Here is a 20,667-nt window from a genome sequence, read left to right as displayed (position 1 = left end):
ATTTTGTGTAATTACAAATGACGTACAAAACCAATGTCTTAGTCACTATGTCTCAAGAGAAAGGTCAAGGGCTATAGGTATGTTAAGGGTAGTAAAGGGCATTCAACACTGTTCTAACACTAATTTTTCCTTCACTGCTGATTCATGGAACTTAAAATAGATAATGCTGGTAAATGTCAACTTAAATAAAAGCAAATTAAACCAAGAGCAACTGCCACCAACAAAAATCCCCTTTGATCTAAGGAACCCCAATGTATACTCTATTCCTCACCAAGTCTGAACCCACTGGAAAGTGGCTCCTTTCCTAAGTCACCACAGAAAGCACTCTTGTCCAGGTCATGAATGATGCCCATGTTTGCAAATTAAAGAGTCACTTGTCTTCTTCAGCACTGGGCTCAGTCACATTGCTCTGCGTCTACCACCACTCCTCCCTAACACAAACACTCCTCTCACTGTTCTACTCTTAGGTTCTCCTGGTTCTCCCAGATCTTCATCCTCTGGAAAAATAGTCACACATCCTAGGCTTTGGCCTTGCACTGTCATCTCTGTTCACCCCTTACCCCCAGAGTTGATTCTAGTCACTTCCAGAACACTAAAGACATTGGCATATTTGAAACTTCTAGTTTCCATATTCTGATCTTGATGTGCAGGCTTCTATGCACGCCATAACAGGCATCCGGCATATGTATGTGTGTCCTGTGGGGCCTTTGTACCCAGCAGCTCAAATATCATCTGCTCAGAAAGGTGTTCCCATCTTTGCTTCCTCCATTATCCTCTCCTGCCTTTTCTTTAGATGTTGATCACCTCTTTTTCCAAACTAACCATAGGTGGCTTCTAAAGACAGGGATGCTGTCTGTCTTCATTGCTCTGTTCTAGCATCCACAGCAAAGACTAGCACATAGGTAGGTATTTCACAGGTATTTACCCCAAAAGCTAAAACATGGAAGATGTGATTTTCTCTGGTAAAATTATCTTTTTCAATTTCCCAGTAGTTAAAAGTATATTTATAAGCTGGGTGTTGTGGCACACTCCATTAATCCCAGCATTTGGGAGTTAGAGGCAGGTGGATCTTTGTGAGTTCAAACCTAGCCTGATCTACAAAGTGGGTTCCAATTCATCAAAAAACCAAAGCCCCCCTCCCAAAGCATATTTATATGGCCATAATATAATAACTTGATAAGTCGTAGGAGAAAATATGCACCCAACAAAAAAATAATGGGACTTTAAGGAAAGGTTTTTGTTTTTTGTTTTTTCGAGACAGAGTTTCTCTGTGTAGCCTTGGCTGTCTTGGACTCACTTTGTAGCCTAAACTGGCCTTAGAGATCTACCTGCCTCTGCCTCTCAGAGTGCTGGGATTACAGGCGTGCACCACTATGCCCAGCTTAAGAAGGTTTTTATTTTTAGGTCACATGAGACCTGTGACTGGGACTCTTATGGCCGCATTTGGTGTGCTCTCCTGTCAGGGTCACAGGAATATGATGCCGAACAATCATGTGGTGAGAGATGCCACGCCCTTCCCGTCCTCCTCCTTCCTGAATAGAGGGCCATTCTATCACGGTCTTTTCTCTGAAGACTTCCTTTGTCTTAAAACTTAAATTACATGTTGTCTTGATCAGTCTTGTCAATTTAACACTAGCTAGAGTTTTTGGGAGTAAGACCCTCAACTGAGAAAATGCCTCCATTAGATTGTAGACAAGTCAGTGGGGCATTGTTTTGATTGGATGTGAGAGGGCCCAGCTCACTGTGGGAATTGCCACGCCTGGGTATGGAGTCATGGGTGGTATATAAGAAAGCATGCTGAGCGAGCCATGGGGAGCAAGCCAGTAAGCAGCAGACCTCCACTGTCTCAGCTTCAGTTCCTGCTTTGGCTTCCCTAATAATGATCTGAAGCCATGAGTCAAACTCTTCTTCCCCAAGCTACTCTTGGACGTGTTGTTTATCACAGCAATAGAAAACCAAGACACATGTCCTTCTCTACACACAGAACTCAGCTTATCTTATATGTTGTATTCTGAGAAATATAGTGATTGTCCCTGAGACAATCTGTCAGCAATAGTAGGGTTATTCTTCTATCTTCTTAGAAAATATAGTACTTCTACTTAACAGTCTGCTGATAAATTCAGGAAGCAAAAACCTGCTAACTAGAAGTTAAACCAGATTTTCCTCAAAGCTGTCCAGCCACATTCAACTGACAAAGTCCCAGCAAGCACTGGTTCAGCAGTGCCACTGGGTTTCTGCTGTCAATGGAAATAACATTACTATGGCCCTAGAGGGTGTGTATATGGGTCAGCTATATGAAGTCTACAAGGGAGCCAGGAACTGCCTGTACAGAATATGATGCCTCAAAAGCAGTAAGAGCACCTGACAAAGAGTGTGCAAGCAAGCCGTGCACAGCATGTTCACACAGAAGGAAAAGGAGACAACTGACATGTACACTTTAGAGCTGAAATCACTCTCAAGGAAGGCTCAATCACAGCCAGGCTGCAAATGCACTGATCTCAAATTTAGAAGGTTACAGACTGAATGGAAACTGGTCTGTGTAAAAGGCTTTTTGTCTGTTGCTATGGGCTGGCATTTCTAAAAAGGAAGGTTTGGGCTTGGTATAGTGAGATAAAACATTCTCCTGGCCAGTAATTTTTCTTTATTATCATTTTTGGTTTCTTCAAGCATTTTGCTTCCAATAAGAAAAAAAAGCTGGACAGAAATGAGAACTGATGTCTTTTTGTGAACTGATCTGAGAGACATAATCATCTCCCACACTGGAGAGACAGCACCATTAGGAAGGCACAGGAGCATTTGATTACCAGGGAAGGCAGAAACTATAAGATGCTGAGCTGATAAGGTAGAAATTTTGGTGAAATGCTTGGTGTGTGTATGTGTGGGTGGTGGTCAAGGTGTACCACTATGAGAAGGTGGTCTCACTCTTCTATATACTTTTCCTTTATGAACCTCAATATGTTTCCACAAAGATGTTAGGGAGACTCAAGAGGCAGTTTCCTGAATGGTCTGTCTGTCTAGGGAAAAAGAGTGACAGCTCAAACTGCCCAGAACATTGTTCTTCCGAAGGCTCTCTCTGCTGGTACCTCCTGAGTGAGAGCAGAGGGACTGGGACCCATACTGTGGCTAGGGAGGAAACTTTGGGAAGTCTGCCAGATGTGACCCCTCCCCACCAACCAGCTGCAGCAGAGAAGGGCTCATAGTCACAGAATAAGGAGAGAAGGGAGGTGCATCAACAGTCCAACCTCTACAGCAGAAACTCCAAAGCCAGAGCTGCGCACGCCCAAGACTGAAATGTAATCACAGTGGAGAAAGCTCCCCTCCTCCCCTAGCCCCCACCTCATCACCTACTTACAAACACTGTGTTATCAAACAGGAGTAACTGGAAAGGACAAGGCCTCTGGGGACCAGCACGTGGTGAAGACCCAAAGCCAAAGTGACACCGTGACACCTCTGGTGTCCATAGCAACAACAAAAGCCAATAGTAGTAACCACAGCAACAATAAATATCAAACAAAACCCAATTCCTGCCTAGATTAGCACAAATCTCCACACTAAAGCCCTAAACACTTAAATTTTGACCAGTTAAATTTTAAATACTGTCCGACAATGTTAGAAACTCCAGTGGAAAAGGTAGACATCACTCAGCATCAGACAGTAACTACAGTAGACACAAAAACCATAAGGTTCAAAACAGAAGTGCTAGACATTAAAAGCATGGTGACAGAAATGAAGAGGGCCTTCAACGCACTTATTAGTAAGTGAAATAGATGAAGAAAGAACAAGGCAACTTGAAAATATGAACAAGGAAGACATAGTAACTGCAAAGAAAGAGAGTGAAACATCTGAGAAACCTAACAGTGGCATGAAACATAACAGTGGTACATCTGAGAAACCTAACGTGGCATGACTGGGACGTGGAAGAATGAAAAGAAGAGGCAGCTAAAATATTTGAAGAATAATGGGTAAAAATTTTTAAAATTTGTGATAAAACACAGAGCTATATATCCAAGAAGCTTAAATCTACTAAGCAAGGCGAGCAACCTAACAAACCAACCATATCTAGAAATCATATATTCAGAGGGTTAAAATGAGACACAGTCTCAGAGACAGGAGAGGAAGGAAAGAAATTCACCAACTGTTACAGACTCAAGTCCTTATGTTGAAACCCTAACTCTAATGTAGCAGTAAGTGGATCTGTGTAAGGAGCAGTGAAGAGTGGATAACCCAATCAGACTGAGTCCTTGCACATTATTCCATAACTTTCTACCCTCTTCCTCCTCATGAATCTGTGCCAAAGAAAAGGTCCTGTAAGGACACGTGAAACTGAGGCTGTCTGAAAGGGAAGAAGCAGGTTAGAAACTGAGGGAGTCTGCCACCAGAAGCCTGGCCCTGCAGAACTGCTAAAGTTCTTCAGGAAAGAGAGTATGACACAGATTAAGAATATAGATCTGTACAAGGAAATAAAGAACACTAGAAATGGAAGGCAAATTCTAACAGTCCTATTATTAATACAAGTAAAGACAGCTGTGTGTGACAGTAACTCAGCAGGGCACCAAGTATTCACAGCATAATACAAACAAAATACAAAACATACAGCAAGAGTAACACGGTGGGCGGGAGAGAATGAAATGCAAGGATGTAAAGTTCTCAGAGGACATGGGGAGTACTATATGATTTGAAGGTGCTTGGAGGTCACTAAGCACCAGACAATACTGAAAATACTCCTAAAAGGAAAGCAAACAAGTAGGTAGAGAGATAAGAGAACCATAAAGATGCTTTTTAAAATCAGAGAAGCAATGAAGAGAGACATGAAGGACAAGTACAACTGACAGGAGACAGCATACTCTAATTCAATTATGTCAATGTCATTTTAATGTAAATAGTAGAAAAATGGCAAAAATGTTTGCTAAAAGACAGATTCCAGATTGGAGACTTGTAGTTTACTTTTTGTTCTGGTAAACACCATGACCAACTCTCTTCCAGAAAGCCAAAGAGGAAAGATTCAAACTCATTTTGTGAGGCTAGCTTAGTCTGAAACCAAAACCAAACAAAAATGGCACAAGAACAGAAAATATATGCTGATATTCCTGGAGAAAGTCACTTTTTAAATCCTTAACAAAACAGTTCCAAACCAAGTTCAAGATTACATTAAAAGTATCATATATAACAGCAAAATGAAATTTACTCAGGAGTGTAAGGACAGTTCACATCAATAAATGAGATATATCATTTTAGCATAATAGTAATAATTCTATGATCATCTCAATACATGAAAAGAAAACAGTAGACAAAATTGAATATTCTTTCATAATAGAAAATTCTCAGTATATAAGAATACCCAAAGATGACTACATATGAAGAGCCACAGGAAACATCATATCCAACAGCTTAAGAGCACACAAGTGAATTAACAGTTCTGAAACAGATTTTAAGACAGAGTCCAGACTAGCCTACATTTGAATTGACAGAGATAATGTTCAAGTTCAAATGTTCAGAGAGAACATTTGTAAGCAAACAAGATGGGATGTGTAAAAGAAACCCTCCGGTCCTAGGCTAGAGCTGGAGATAGCAGTATGAGTTCCTGTACATGTGTATGAAGGGATGGCTATAATCAGATGTCTATGCATGGCTTAACGTATGTATATATACTAGCTCTGTCTACCAATATTCTAGAATCAGGAATATCCCAGTAGTGACTTAGTACTCAGTGTCCAGACCTTCCTTTCCAGATACCATGTAGAACGAAAGAATCTTGAAAAATTCTCTAATTCTAGGGCTTGATGGTGAAACTATGAGATGAAAAGCTCCAGAAGTAAGGTGTTCAGAAAGTGTAGAAAAACAGGGCCACATCTATGGAAACTAGAAACCAGCCTCAAAGAGTCCTCAAAGCCAGCCAAAACCACAGTTAAAACAATAAAGTTAATAACAGTATTTTTATCATTCAAAGTACAAAATAAATATACATAAATCCAGTTATATAAATGATGACTGAATAAATAAATGCAGGAAGCGACCAATTTATTTATAGAGTTCTTAACATTCACTGTAGATAAATATGCACAGAGGGCATGGACCTGAACTGTACTTTCTGCTCGCCTTGAGAGAATACTGGATTTGATAAATCAGAGGATAAAGTGTGAAAAGGGAACTGGAAACTACAGTGATGAAACTTGCCAAGCATTGGCTAACGCATCAAGTAGACATCAGCAGACATGCTTCATCTGGGTCTCATGTAAATACTGCCATTCGTTTAGGAAGGAGTGAGTGCCACCATAAAACCCCATAGTGCAGAATAACTGTAAGGAAAACACTAAACACAAATGGAGGGACATTTTTTGGACTTTTTGGACAAGTCATGACAGAAGAGGAAAGACAGAAGCTATCACAGCCCAGAGGGCACTAAGGGGACAAGACAGCTTCAGGGATGTGATGCCTTAAAGTAGATCTTGATTATTCATGGAGAAACAATGTCTGCAGTAATGTGCTCATGCTGACTTCTAATGAATGCTCCATGGTGATAATGGAGAGCATTAAATGAGAAAGCTACACAACATACTACTATCCTTAGTTTTTTGGTAGTATGTATTTACAAAATAAAGATTTTTTTTTAAAAGACTATCATTGTATATATAAATCAGGCAGCCCTGAAGAATTCTGAATATACTCATGGTAGAGTCTAAAAAAGAAAAAGAGTTTAAAGCTATATATATCTTCAGGCAGACAAGGATCAATCTCTTAATAGAAAGAGGTGCACAGAGAAAAGGACCCAAAGTAGACACCAAGATGCTTACGATACGAGAGTAGTTAATTCTTAGTGCTGAGCTCAGATATATTTTCTGTCTTCCTTGTATTTCTCAATTTTCCTACAGTGAGCAGACATGAGAGACAGTTTTGTTACAGTATATGTTTTTAAAATGATTTTGTTTTACAGTAGTATGACCTCATTGCTCCATGATATGTTACACAGTGCTTTATCAAAAGTGGTCTTACAGTCAGATATGTATGTCTACTTTGGCATGTTGTGTCTCTTTTCTGGAGACTCATAATGTCTGGTAGGATGTCAAAAGTTTTGGGAAGTCAGCTAATTAAGGAACTTTGTTTATCTTAAACAGCATTTTCCAAACCATTTGACTACCGAATTTACACTTTCTCAAAACAACTTACTATTTCAGGCACCACTAGGACGGCATGGGATATAACACATGTTGGGGAAATGTGTTTTAGAATCTCTCTCCAGTTTTTAAGGGAAGAAACAGCTGCTTTTAGAGATGTCTTATGTTGCTTTAGCAAAGGATGAAAATGCTTCTACTGTCTCCAAAATCTATGTGGGTTTTGCCTCATATGACTTCTTGACTCCTTTTATTCTGTGTAGCACCCAATAGACAATGAATACTACTGTATTTTCTCCACCAGAGAAGGTCATATCTTCTCAACTAGTATTTAATAACTTGCTTTCCAAGTTACTCTGAAGCATATTTTCTTCTAATTGTTCATTGCTAAATTCACTTGATCGCCACATTTGCTGAGAGCATCCTACACTCCAGGCATGCTGATGGCCAACACAATAATGCGTAGAGAGAGCACTAGCAACTGGCAGAAAAATCCACTAACCATCTTCTTCAGCCTCTTTTCCTCTCGTCTTCTCTCCAGCTGAGCTTCCTTTTCTTCTGCTTCCTTCTTTTGGCGTTCTTCTTCTTGGGCCTTTAGCTGAGCCTGAATGAGATCAGAAGACAGAAAACTCAGAACCCTTCCTCTGAGTGTGACAGATCTCTTGTCCTGAGGCAGTCAAGCATCTACCAAATGCCTGTCCTCCTCCTGGACTATACATGCATTTTATGACAGGAGGGGAAGACTCCACCAACATGCTCTGTAGCTCAGAGGTCTCTCTGAAAGGACCTGCCTGGGAAGGGGATACTGCCCATGAATACAGCCACTCTACTTTTATGAGAAAAATGACTATTTTCAGTTTTTACTTTTATGTGTGAAGAGGAAGTCTGGTATGGGAAAATCTGATTAGCCCACTCCAAACAGAACTGTTAATTGTTTCTTGTAGGTGCAAAATTTCCTTCTGACAGTCTGGATCAAACTTTGGAAGATAAAAACTGCTGTCCTTTGCAAAGTCATTGAGTCAACACCTGCCTAGCTACAGCATACTCATCGTGTTAACCTGAGAACCTTCCAATCTGCTAGTTGACATTCACTTTCATAACATGGCCTCTCTGCTCTGCTAATGATGTTGAGTAAGCCCTCCCTTATTTTCCTAAAACTGAATTCAAAGGGGTAGGCCACAGCCTTTCTGAAGTTGTTCTCACCCTACTATCTCAGGAGGCATGGACACGCAAGGTTCCAGGTTTTGAAATCTCAAAAAAATTGCTTTTCTTGCCTCAGTTTGCATTCTGAATTTATTACCAATTTGTCTTCTTCTTGTTTTTTCTTCCTTTCTGCCAAGATCCGCCTACGTTCAGCTCGTTGAATTGCTCTCTCTTCCATGGCTAAAAAAATAGTAACATAGTCCCAATATAAAAAAAAAATATGAGGCACTCAGTAAAATAAATGTCTCCATATTATACTCACATTTAGATTTACCATTAGAGTTTTCTTATACGTTGAGTGGTTTGACATATGGAGCTTATTTAATGCAACAGGTTAAAGATCTAACATCAGCAACGATGAACAATATACATGCTCCTTATGTTTCTGTTTATATTTCTCTAGAATATATTTCTATTGGTTTAAATAAGACAATGTTCCTGGATGGTGGACTTTTAGTTTATGAAACTCAGAAGCCAGAATTTTAATATATCATTGATAAACACACAAAAACATGTAACTATAGCTAACAAGTATTTGGACAGTAGAATATTTCCTTAAATCTCACTTTAAGTGAGGCTAATAATTTTTCTGAAGTCACTGTCCATGTGTCTGTACTAAGAAAGCTAAAGTTGGGGTCATGGTGAATATATTTCAGTGTACTTTTAAGACCCAGGCACCCAGATGGGCAGGAAATGGAAGTGAACCAGGCATTTGGAGAACTGGCATCAGAATGAATTTGAGTGTCAGACTCCTGTTCTCGACAGTTTATTAAATATCGATCCAAAAGAAACAAATGTGCAAGATGGTCTGATAATATGACTGTAATCAGTCAGGGCTGGCACAGAAGGGGGGCATGGGCAGCAGGAGCCTCGAGCTCTGCTCACAGAGCCAGCCAATGGTTACTTTCAGTTCCTCGGGCCGTGTTACAGAGAAAAGAATTTAAGTCCAAGTTTTAAGAATTAATAAACAAAAAACTCACCAAGCTATTTCCTACAGATATTAAGTGTCTGCTCTGCCACAAAGGATTATAGTGGTAGTACTGAGGGGAGGGCGAGACTGTCCATAAGGAGGTGGAAATAGAGTAGAGGATTAGCAGAGAGCCCGAGAAGCAGAGGCTCGGCAATACAGCTCTTCCATCTTTTCTGATTGAATCATTAAGTTTACTTGAAAAGGAGACTGAGATTTTAAAACAGCTAAGTCATTGATCAAACAATAATTTCAAAAACTTATCACAATGGACTGGACACTTCCTGGTCAGCCTTAGTGGTGGCATCAACTGCTGTCCTGCCAGATGGCTGGCATAGAGACAACCAATCTCCTCATTGACAGGAACTGACCACACACAAAATGTCCTTCAGCTGTCATTACTTCTTGCTAGAGTGGCAAGTTTACCATAGGTTAAAAAAACTCAGACTTATAAAACTCAGTGTAATTGTCAAAGTACTCACCACCATGTGCGCGATCTAGTCTTAAAGCATTATTTAGTTTTTGAATAAAGAGTGCCATGTGCATCTAAAATGCTACAAATTAAGCTATCTGGTTTATAAAAAATTCTACTATTAAGACATAAAGCATCATAAAATGACCGGATAACATGACTTGAACTGGTATAAACTCATCAGCATTTTAGCCTGGATGACATATAATGGCAAATGAACTTTATCAATGTTTAGTATTAGTGGCTACTCAGGGTTTTCATTTGTGTAACCTCCCTTCTTTCCCCCCATGATACAAATCTCAAATTAGAGAAAAAAATACACCTTCAGAGATACCTTTCATAACTGTGTGTGTGTGTGCGCACATGTACACACACATGCATGTGTTACTTGTGGGTGGGCCACAGGAAGTGGCAAAAGGGAAAGAAAAAGAGTAGTGAAGGTTCCCCGGTGCATTCCATCCCACCCATGTCTACAAATCCTAGATTTTCCCCAGGCTCTGCCAAGTCTCAAAGCTTGAGGAGGAGCTGTAAGCACTCAGTCCCGGACATACGCTACTCGGGTGGGAAAGGCAGCTACGTGAAAACCATCAGGGCAGCCTTGCCTTTCAGGAAGGGATGGGGTGCTGTCGGCTTCATTGGGGTCCTTTTAGATGCAGAAAGAGAATTTCTGGAATCAGTTCTATCTTCACACCTAGGGGAAGGAATAGATGAATTGGAAGAAAATAAGGAGAAAAAGGAAAGAAAAGAAAAAAGAAAAAATGAGATCAATAACTAGCCTCCTTCACAGCTGAGGAACTCAAAGCGCCATACAAAGTTGAATTTAACCTGAGTTAACGATGCATTATTATACCCAGACTAAAGTCGGTATAAGGAAGACTCTATCGTCATCCTGCCAATTCTCCTAACGACCTTTCATCACACATATGGGGTATGTCTCAAGTATATCTGAAACCATCTTAAGTGACTTTTGGGGAAATTTAGACCCCTATTCCAATTCTGAAGATACGGTTTTACTGTGAGTAACCAAAACTTCAAATGAGGCAATTAGCCAGCGCTGGGGCCGGTGCTTGGCATTCATGTTGTCTGCCCTGTTTTCTCAGCATTAAACAATCAGAAAATCAGAAACATAGTTATGACAAGTATTTTTCTCCTTTTTCCTGCATAATTACAAAGTTCCTCTCATAGTGCTCAGTGCTCACTGTATAAGGGTATCCATCTAGGCAGCCATTTACTTTAAATATCTATGTACCCCTGGCACGGGCAAGTCAGACTAGATGAGGGTTTATGAGTGTGCAGGAAACGTAAAGACTATAGAGTGTATAAGCCAAGCAAAGATATTCAGGCGCCTCTCCTCAAAGGAAAACCCCTTCCAAACACGTTCAGAGAGTGCCTGACCCGTACTTCAGAAGCCTCTGGCAGGTTCCCTGGGGCTCTGCTGCTCCTCTGGGCTTTGGCTGAAGGCAGCCCTGTGCTTCTGTGCCTGCTGCGGCCCGCTCAGCTGCCCACCGTGCCTCTGCCAACCTCTGGTTTTTCTTCAGCTTCTGAATGGTTTTCTGCTGTTCCTCAAGTTTCTTCCTTTGCTTCTCAATCAGCTGTTGCTGGTAGACATGGTGGCAGTGGAAATGCCCCACACAAACTGGTTCTGTTACCTGGCTAGTGGCCCCAGGTTTTTCATGGCTCCCAGGCTGTTCGGAGGTCTCAGCACCTGGAGGTGGGGGCTGCTTGGGGCCAGGTGTGCTCCCAGAGACATTTGGGAGAGGACCCTGAGAATTACCCTTCGTTGTTATTCCTAGCGAATGGTTGAGGGTATAACCATTGCTCTCCAGAGGTGGCTTTTCCCACAAAGGGGACATGAGAGAGACCTGGGGAAAAAGATAATATTCTAACTCAAATACTGATGAGAGGTGATCCTGCCTTAGTATTGCTGTGTTCACTGGCACAACTGTGCTGCATCTCAGCAGAGCTGTCCTGCTCTCCAGGCCTGGGTAACTGACATACCTCCAGCCTTGGCACTGTGAGCCATTCAGAATGTAAACAGGAAGTGTGAGTGGGAAGGTGGTCAGAGTTGTGAGAGCTGTTGTCATGGGCCAGAGCGTCTACAATGAGCAAGATGCTCTCTTAGGAATTATTTCTTTTGGTTTTATGAGACAGCATTTCACATAGCTCAGGCTGATCTTGAATTAATGATCCTCCTTGCTTCCCCTTGTCAAAAGTGCTGGGACCATAAGCATGTACCACCATGTCCAGCTTTCTCTTATGAATTTCTACAGTTCATTTTATAACTAGGCAAGTTTGTTTCTTATAAAAAACTTAAATGTAAAAACTGACTAAATTTTATAGAAGTCTGAAAAAATTTCAAGAATGTTTAAAACTTACTTCTTCAGATACTTGGAGGCTTTTCAAGTCTAAACATATGTATGAATGTATGTATATTATACAGTAATTTTTGTTTTGCACAGGAAAAATATTTTTTGCTGACTTTTTTCATTAAAAGGTAGCAACAGTAAGAACCTGGTAAGGAAAAAAAAAGTCCTTTCAGCTATTTCTTAAGCTGCAACAGCTCTGTTCTTCCATGACCTGTCCTGCCTTTACTAAATCCAGCCTTAAGTAGCCCACAGGTGTGAGTTACCTCAGCACCCAGGTCTGACTTAGAGACCAGCCTTCAACTCTTTCCCAACCATCTGTTTTGGAGAAGCATCTGGAAAGCAGGAGTAGGCAAGTTATCTGTACTATGTAAGAACAATTCTATGTGGATATCTTGTATTAGCATACAACAAAATACCTTTCAAAGATGTAAACTTCATTTATAATTAGGAGTCATATTTAATGACAAGTTATCTGGAGGGGAAAGAAAGAATCATTCCTAACCAGCAAAATTTCCCAAAATTGCTCCAAATTCGTGCCAAGTAAGAATGTCTCCTCTAGAATGTTTGAGTCCATGAGCTCTGGTCTGATCAGCTACTGATTCTGCCATGTACAATGGCATAAGCAGGAGAAAACTGTGAGCCATCTAATGTCAGAAGCTTTCGGCACCAACAGCATGCCATCCTCAGGTACTGAAAAATATTTTTCATGATGATGGAAATGCTTTCTGAGACTAAGCTGAAGTGAGAGATATGATACATGGAAACGCTGACATGTTAAAAGACTTTTAAAAATAACCTTTGATTTTAGAAATGTCAGTGGACATTTATTCATGAGAACACCTGCTTATGTAATTTAGCATCAAGCAGGGTAGATGTTTTAGGCTTTTAAACCTAGTGGTAATGACACGTTATTAACCCAGCAAGACTACGTAAAAGCCTTGAGTACAGCAACAGATTTCTTCTGTATCATGCTAACTCCTGAAGGTAGAAAGGAGAATGAAACAAAAGTTTAACTAGAAAATGACAGCACAACCTGGTCTAATCAGAGGAAGTCACCTATTAGCTAACTGATAATTCCCCCCAAAAAATTTCAAGGTATAACATGTATACCTCATTCTTGGCACTTGCATTCCTATGACTGTATAATTAGCTAGCATCTAACTGAAGGTTCTGTATTTTCATTTGCTCATATTTTATTGTATATTCCAGGAAAGATGGAGTTCATTTCTCGAACTACACGGTCTATTTTAGTCCCTTGGGTTTTTTTTGTTTGTTTGTTTATTTTACCCATAAAATTAATTGCTTGATAACACTTTTTCTTCATCACTTAAGATACTTGGAAGTTTTTTATTAAGTCTAAGTATATATAGAAATATATATATGTATATTGTACAGTAATTTTTTGCTAACTTTTTTCATTTAAAGGTAACAACAGTAGAACTTGGTAAGAAAAAAAGGTTCCATTCAGCTATTTCTTAAGATATAATTTTTTTCTGGGTCTCAGTAGAGACAAAACTATCTAGATGGTATCAAGGTAGATAAAGTGCCTGGGGAAAGGGCCCAAAATGTTGCATAAACCTCAATAAGCATTCTTATGATCCTTCTTTTCTGAGAGACTACACTTAAGTGAAAGCCAGCCTGCTTGCTCGAAGTCATCAGTGTATAAAGCAAGGCTGAGACCCTCAGGTGCCCAATTTAATTTTATGTGCCTGAGTTATGTATGTAACAGCACTATGAGCAGGGTGGAGGCAGAGGATCTTCTCCTAAGGCTTTCTAACAACACAAGTGCAATAAGGAAGAAAAACTGTGACCTCATAAAAAACAAACAGCTGGCCATAGCGCCAAATTCCAAACCAAACCAAAAAGGCAAATGAACAAGTGGATAAAACATCTTCAACACACATGATAACGTAAGCATCAGTATTCCTGAAAGTATAAAGATCTCCTGTAAATACAGTGACATATACACAAGGAGAAAAACGGACAAAGGTACTAAACAGGTAAGTAGTATAGGCCTGCCTTTCTATATCCATATTTATATTTATATCCATATTTATATTTATAGCCAATATAAGAATGTTTAACCTCACTAGCAATAAAAATGTAAATGATAATGAAACAAAGATAAAAATAGAACATGCATTCTGTCTTAAAAAATTTACCCCACCTAAAGCATTATGGATATATGCAAAGACTTATGTTTGAAATAGTGACAAACTTAACTTTCAGTCATCCATACTTAAACAAGTTCTAGCTTAGATTTACTATAGACTGTCATGTAGGTGTTACAAAATGATGGTAGAGAATTGTAAACCATAGCCAGAGTAGGTATAAGGTTCATCTGCAGAACAACAGGACTGGTGCTCCATTCACAGAAATTCTGATTAGTAGGTCTAGCTCTGAGAGATACTTCCAATGAAGAAATATGGCTAAGGTATATTTAATAATGTAACAATGTCCATGTTCTATTTAGATTTTCTTCTATCAAATTGTCACAACTAGTATGAACAACTCTTATTAAAAAGAAGTTAGAAATTCATTATGTCACAAGCTTATCCAAAAAGGAAATGTGTGACAGTCCAATAGGAACTTCAGACCCATCAACAGGGCTTTAATCCTCTCTTTCCAAAGGTCTTTCACTTAGCTGTTCTCAGTCCCTTTCTATATAACGTCCTTACCAATTCCCAACTAGCCCAATGTTGACATATGACTAGTGACAAAGGATTCATGTCAAGAAAATAATCACAGCCTGGGTGATAATCTCTGTGCACTCTAGCAGCCCTAACCTTTGACCTTTGGATACCCTAACCAGGGCACTTTGACTTCAACTGTGACAGAAGTGTAAAGCTCAGATGCAAATCCATAGTAAATCTGAAGCCCAAACAAAGGGAACAAAGTACCTCTCCACTTCCTACTGGCAGGTCCACCACGGCTGATGCCTCAGTAAGAAGATGGAGACCTGATGACCCATTAGAACTGAGTTTCCCAAGGGAGGCTGCCTTCAGCAGTTCTTCCATTTTCTTCCTCGTTTGCTCTTTTGCTACAGCCACCTCCCTCTTTATAACTTCTGAAGCATGCCAACGCTGCCATTCAGCAAAGCAGTATCGAAGAACTTGTTTCCGGTTAAACTCAGTAGCCAGCTGTTGTTTTCTAAGAGACAAAGCACTTCCATTAAAACAAGCCATTTATAGTGTTAGTTGATAATACAATTGAAACATAAGGACAAAGAAGTTCCTGAAATGTTCCATCTTATCATGTGATATTAAATTAAATGGAATTACTTTACATTCCTCAGAGCAGACTCTCACCAAAGGTGTCAGTACCTCAGCATTACCTTCAAGAAGCAAACATGACTGTATGTTCCCAATAAGACATATTCAAGTAGGGGTGGAAATCTAAGGCAGGTAGTTTAGGAGAAAACCCAATAACCTAACCACATCACTTAATGATGCCAATAGTGAGACTTATCAAAGTGTTACTCAAACTCGTGGGGGTGATCTTGTTGGAGACCTGGTTAGGGAAAGGATCACTGAAGAGGACTCATTCACCAAACCCCTGAATGGAATGAAGGACTGTGGTGAAGATGCTAGTAAGCACTAGGCACACGGATGAGCACAGGCCAGGCTCCAGCCCTGGTGGAACCACTCATTCCCTAAGAAAGAGTGAGCTGTTGGTTTCTGGTACCGTCCTAAACATTAGTGAGCCTGGCTGGTTACAGCTGGGAGTGGACATTATTGATTTCCCTGTGGAAATCTTCCCCAAGAGACATCATGGTGGAAGTTGGTCAAGAATTCAAGCCTTGGGGCTGAGGAGAAGGCTCAGTGGGTAAAGTATTTGCTACACAAGTATGGGGACTGGAGTTCAGATCCCTAGAGCCCATGTAAACACCATGTAGGTGTTGTGGTCTGTCTGTAATCCCAAAACACAGGAATGAAAAGGAGGAATCCTTAGAGTAAGCTTGCTCCCAGACCAGGAGAGCTCTGACTTCAGCAAGAGACCTTGACTCAATACCTTGGGCCTCTGTCTGCACATGTGAACATCACATATGCAGGTACAACACACATACAGAGAGAGAGAGAGAGAGAGAGAGAGAGAGAGAGAGAGAGAGAGAGAGAGAAGAGGGAGAGAGAGAGAGAGAGAAGAGGGAGAGAGAGAGAGAGAGAGAGAGAGAGAGAGAGAGAGAGAGAATTCTAGCCTAGACATTTCTTATATCTGCCTACTGGGGGATATAAGTTATCATTCTAATCTTGGAACTTTCTATGTAACTGATTATGTGGACTCAGGAGATTTAAAATACAATATTTTAAATATAATTACTTATTTGCCTTCTTGATTTTATCTTGTAAACATAACTAAGTTCTCTATATCCCCTTTCTGTTAAAAATTATATATGCATTCTTGAGTCCTATGAAGAAAACCATAACCATTTAAATCAGTGAATATGGAAGATATTTCTATAGACTTTTAAAAAAGATTCATTTACTTTTGTGTACAACTGTTTTGCCTGCATGTAAATTACATGCGTGGACCATATGCACGCATGCAATACCCACAGTAAGATTTCCCCCTAGAACTGGAGTTACAGAGGCTGTGACCCCCACATTTGAGTGCTCCAAACTGAATCCAGCATTAAGTACCTTAACTGCTGAGCCACCTCTCTAGTCCCCATTTCTATAGTTAAAAAATGTTTATATGACTTCTGACCTTCTCTGATGATCACTTACAGTGAAAAAGACTGTAACTTAGTATGGGAGTTTTTGTATGAACGTAAATGAAACAAAAGTATATATAGCTAAAACAAAGTTTCACCAAATAGTATTTCTTCTTGTTACAGAAATGCACTGCTATTTCTATTCTAATTCAGTCTTGAAATACAAGCAACTCAGCTGCCATAGTTTCAACATATCTTCCAAAAATGTGAAGACTGAACTCCTACTGTAACAATATGAAGAAGTGGGGACTCAGAAAGGTAGTGTAGCTCAGTGTTCTAGTGCAAAAAAACCAAAAACTAAACCCAGCTAATTGGGCCACAAAGCCTGTGCCCCCAGGAACAGACTACTGCTCTGGTTTTGGATGTAGGTTACTGATGAGAAAGCATGAGAGGCCCAGTCTTACCTGCCCTGTGTGTGCTTGTTGGCCCTTGTCATGACAGTACTATGCTATGGAGTTCTAAGCTCCCAGAACTAGGAACCAAATAAACTTCTATTGTTCATTAATTATTCAGCCTATGATACTCTGCTATAGCAGCAGAAAAGCGACCAGGACATTTTCCAACAGCATATGTCATTATATTTAATTGATCGTTATAATGCTTTGATGATGACTGACAAATACTTAGTGACTGGTGGATAGTTTCTATAGTAAAAGTACACTATAGGTCATAATAACTGTGTGGTATTTATAATGGAAATAAGCATCTAATGAGATTGACTTTGATAAAATTTTTAGAAGAGGCAGTAAGTTAAGTAGCAGGAAAGGCAGGAACTAAGCTGCAAAAGCTAAATAGGGAGACAAACAAAAGGCCCCTAGTTTTCTCCAGTGAGTAAATTCATAAATTTTAGGATAGAAGATGCACGTTGCAGAGTCCAATTAACATGAAATCCAATTTACATCATGAGTATGAGAGGTTCCTGGTGTGCCAGTATCACTTTTATAGCATAAACAGCCCAAAGCAGCATTAGGCTTTTGACCATCAGTTAAATTCTTTATATATAATGAAAGACAAATGGAAAACCATCATAACTACATCAAGACTAAGAAAGTAGGAAAATGAGAAGAAAGTCATGTTTGTTCCAGTGCTGAGAGCCCACTCTATTATGGCTGCATGGGAGATTTGGAGTGCAGTCACAATTTCCCTGTTTGCCAGCTAAAATGGAAGGGCAGAAGACAGACACTAGGAAGCCAGAGCGAGGCTGTTTCCATGCCTGCTGCTTCTGCACAGTGACAGTGTCCCATATGAACCAACTTCTATACTTAAAAAAAAAATCACACTAAAAATGTAGCTAGTTATGAAAGGGGGGTAAAATCACCTCAGTTTCGTAAGACTTTAGTGAGAGGCAATTGCTTAGGTAAATTCATATGAAGAGAAGGCTCAAGACACAGTTCCCAGATAACTATAAAGAAGGACAGGGTGCCTTATGGAAAACAGCCTGTCCCAATATGTGTGTGAGCTAAATCAGAACATTTCTAGCAAGAACGTATAAATTGATCATCATACTTACATAACTGCCTGCAAAGAAAGGCTGTCTCTGCATGCCCAAGAGCACAACCAGGAAAGATTTAAATAGGACTTCAAGTGTGCTCCAGGCTTCCCAGGGTCAACACCTCTAATAGTTCTTTTAGTGAGAGGTGTGCACTCTAGACCCTCAAAGTCATGAGAGCAGCAAACAGATCTGGGGTCGGGGGCAAGTGGCTGACGGTCTCTGAGCTGCAGATTTACCCTCAGAAATGCTGCTGAGAACTCTATACTGCTTAGTCTTCAAATAGTTTTTTAAAAATTCTTTTTGTTACCTAAATAAAACAAAATCTAAAAATACAGAATGAAATCCATATATAAAAGTAATAATGCTATCTTACTGCACATTGAATATCTAAACTGTAAAATCTAAAACATGCTGGATATCTAAACCATGTCATAATTTTTACATCGTTTTTGGTGGGGGTTACACAGTGGGCATGTGGAGGTCAGAGGACAACTTGCAGGAGTCCGTTCTCTCCTTCCACCATGTGGGTTCTGAGAATGGAACTCAGGTCATTAGGTTTGATGGCAAGTACCTTTACCTTCTGAGCCATTTCACTGGCCCTGTGTCTTGAATTTTTCAAAAGGGAATGGGAGAGGATAAATATCCACAAGCCAGCTATCTGACTAAGTGCCAAAATGGGATGCAGAACATAAAAACAGCAGTGACGGGAGCAGCTGCATTTGGGATGCACAGGTTCAGCAGCAATAGGAAAGAAGATCAGTTAATACATTCAACAACGCACTAGGAAAGCCCCCAGGGACACAGGGAATAAGACAATTTTGTCTAAAGAGTTTTTAAAGCGAGCCAAGCAGTGCTAGTCTGGTTCTCTGAAAGATCTATTACGGGCTTCAGCAGATGCACATGCCAAGTGGCTCTGACCAATCACCTGGGAACCCAGGTGACTGAAGACAGGAAGGCAATTGAACACGATTAATGGAAGTGCTCTGTGTATGGTCCTCAAAAAAAAGGCTGAACCCAGGAGTGTTGGAAATGAAGAATTATGGATAATCAAGGATTATAGGAAGAAGTGGGGGCTTGGGAAATGAAAGAGAGAGAGTTTAAGTCATGGTCAGGCAAGGCCAGGGGCCTGGTGTGAAGATGGCAGCATAGATGTGGAAGGTGCCTAGGTACAGCCTAGGGCAGCTGCCTCCTAGGAAAGACCAGAGAAAGTAGGGGAGCAGGACTCGAGAAGAGCCCCCAGACAATACTGAAAACAAGCCCAGCTTATTCTCATTTTTCTGTAGAGCTGACTAAAAATTCAAGGAAGAAGGGAGAGAGAAGTAATAGCTGTGGTACCAACCTGTGAAAGTGAACGTGCTAAGGAAATTGAAACCATTAAAATTTTGATGCCATAGCAGAGCTGTAAGTAACAAGGCTTCTGTTGTATTACCTCAGCAAATGAATCTGAAAATGTTTGTTATGCTTAAGTTACATTGAAATTTAAGAAAACCATTATTTACAATAACCATTTTTTTAATCTTATTTTTTTGGGAATAGGTCTCAAGTAACCTAGGCTGGCCTCACACCTCCTGGTCATCTTGTCTTCTCCCAAAGGCTAGGATCACAGGCATGCAACATCACCCCTAATACAACTGTTACTTCTGAAAGAAAAGAGATGGATGGAAATACAATGACCACAATTCCTATTAGGGAAAGCAAGATGCATTTGTAGAGTAAGTGCATGAACCGTTGGAGTGAATAGGCTCAGACAGCAGAGGAGGCTACTAAATTATGAATACAAAGAGAGGGGTTTGTTTAGAGAGAAAGTGGGAAGAACAGAAGAGAGCTCATGAGGCTGGGCCTTGCATTGGGAAGAGACCATGAAGAGACGCCTCAGGGTACAAAACCATTGTGGTGTGTACAGAAACACTGGATGTGGACTCAGCTCACATCTGAATAATAGACAAGGGATTTCAACAGTATCCTGCCATGAGCTACAGCACCCCCTTTGTCCTGTCCATGAGCGAGCAGTAAGTTCCCCCATGAGTGACCACTCTACCTACTTGCACTCACCTATCCTTGTGGCTCAACAGAGCATAAAGACTCCATCTAGTTAGACTGCAGGAGATGAAGCAAGTGAGGCTTCCTTCACTAACTGGTTCACTTATCACCTGCAGTCCGAGAAACCCCAGAGGACACAATGAAGATGGCCCAGGGTCTGAGTTGCCTAAAACAGTTTCTAGAACAATACACAACATGCAGAGAGCTGGGGACACAGGGTCTGCATGCACAGCTAATTCCCTCCCACTGTTTCTTAGCCGATCTGGCATTTGTTAACGACCGCTCTGAGTTTTTCACTTCACAATCT

The 20,667-nt window shown here is 40.4% G+C and overlaps 1 protein-coding gene across 5 annotated transcripts in view; it reads right to left on the bottom strand.

Annotated features, from left to right (window-relative positions):
* The window catches only part of Ccdc191 (coiled-coil domain containing 191), a 66,561-nt gene that overhangs the window by 8,941 nt on the left and 36,953 nt on the right, over nucleotides 1–20,667 (bottom strand). For 4 of the 5 annotated variants that reach the window (XM_060370442.1, XM_060370440.1, XM_060370443.1 and 1 more), the window contains 5 exons: nucleotides 15,018–15,267; nucleotides 11,147–11,613; nucleotides 10,354–10,442; nucleotides 8,410–8,492; nucleotides 7,612–7,713 (listed from right to left, as the gene is read on the bottom strand). In XM_060370442.1, coding sequence (XP_060226425.1) covers nucleotides 7,612–7,713; nucleotides 8,410–8,492; nucleotides 10,354–10,442; nucleotides 11,147–11,613; nucleotides 15,018–15,267 — 991 coding nt within the window. The remainder of the gene's footprint in view (nucleotides 1–7,611; nucleotides 7,714–8,409; nucleotides 8,493–10,353; nucleotides 10,443–11,146; nucleotides 11,614–15,017; nucleotides 15,268–20,667) is intronic. The other variant, XM_060370441.1, reaches the window with a different exon arrangement.

The sequence above is a fragment of the Meriones unguiculatus genome, chromosome 17 (genome assembly GCF_030254825.1).
Source record: "Meriones unguiculatus strain TT.TT164.6M chromosome 17, Bangor_MerUng_6.1, whole genome shotgun sequence".
NCBI classification, from domain to species: domain Eukaryota; kingdom Metazoa; phylum Chordata; class Mammalia; order Rodentia; family Muridae; genus Meriones; species Meriones unguiculatus.
Note: the sequence above shows the minus strand (reverse complement) of the source record. Positions and strands in the feature narration are given on the sequence as shown.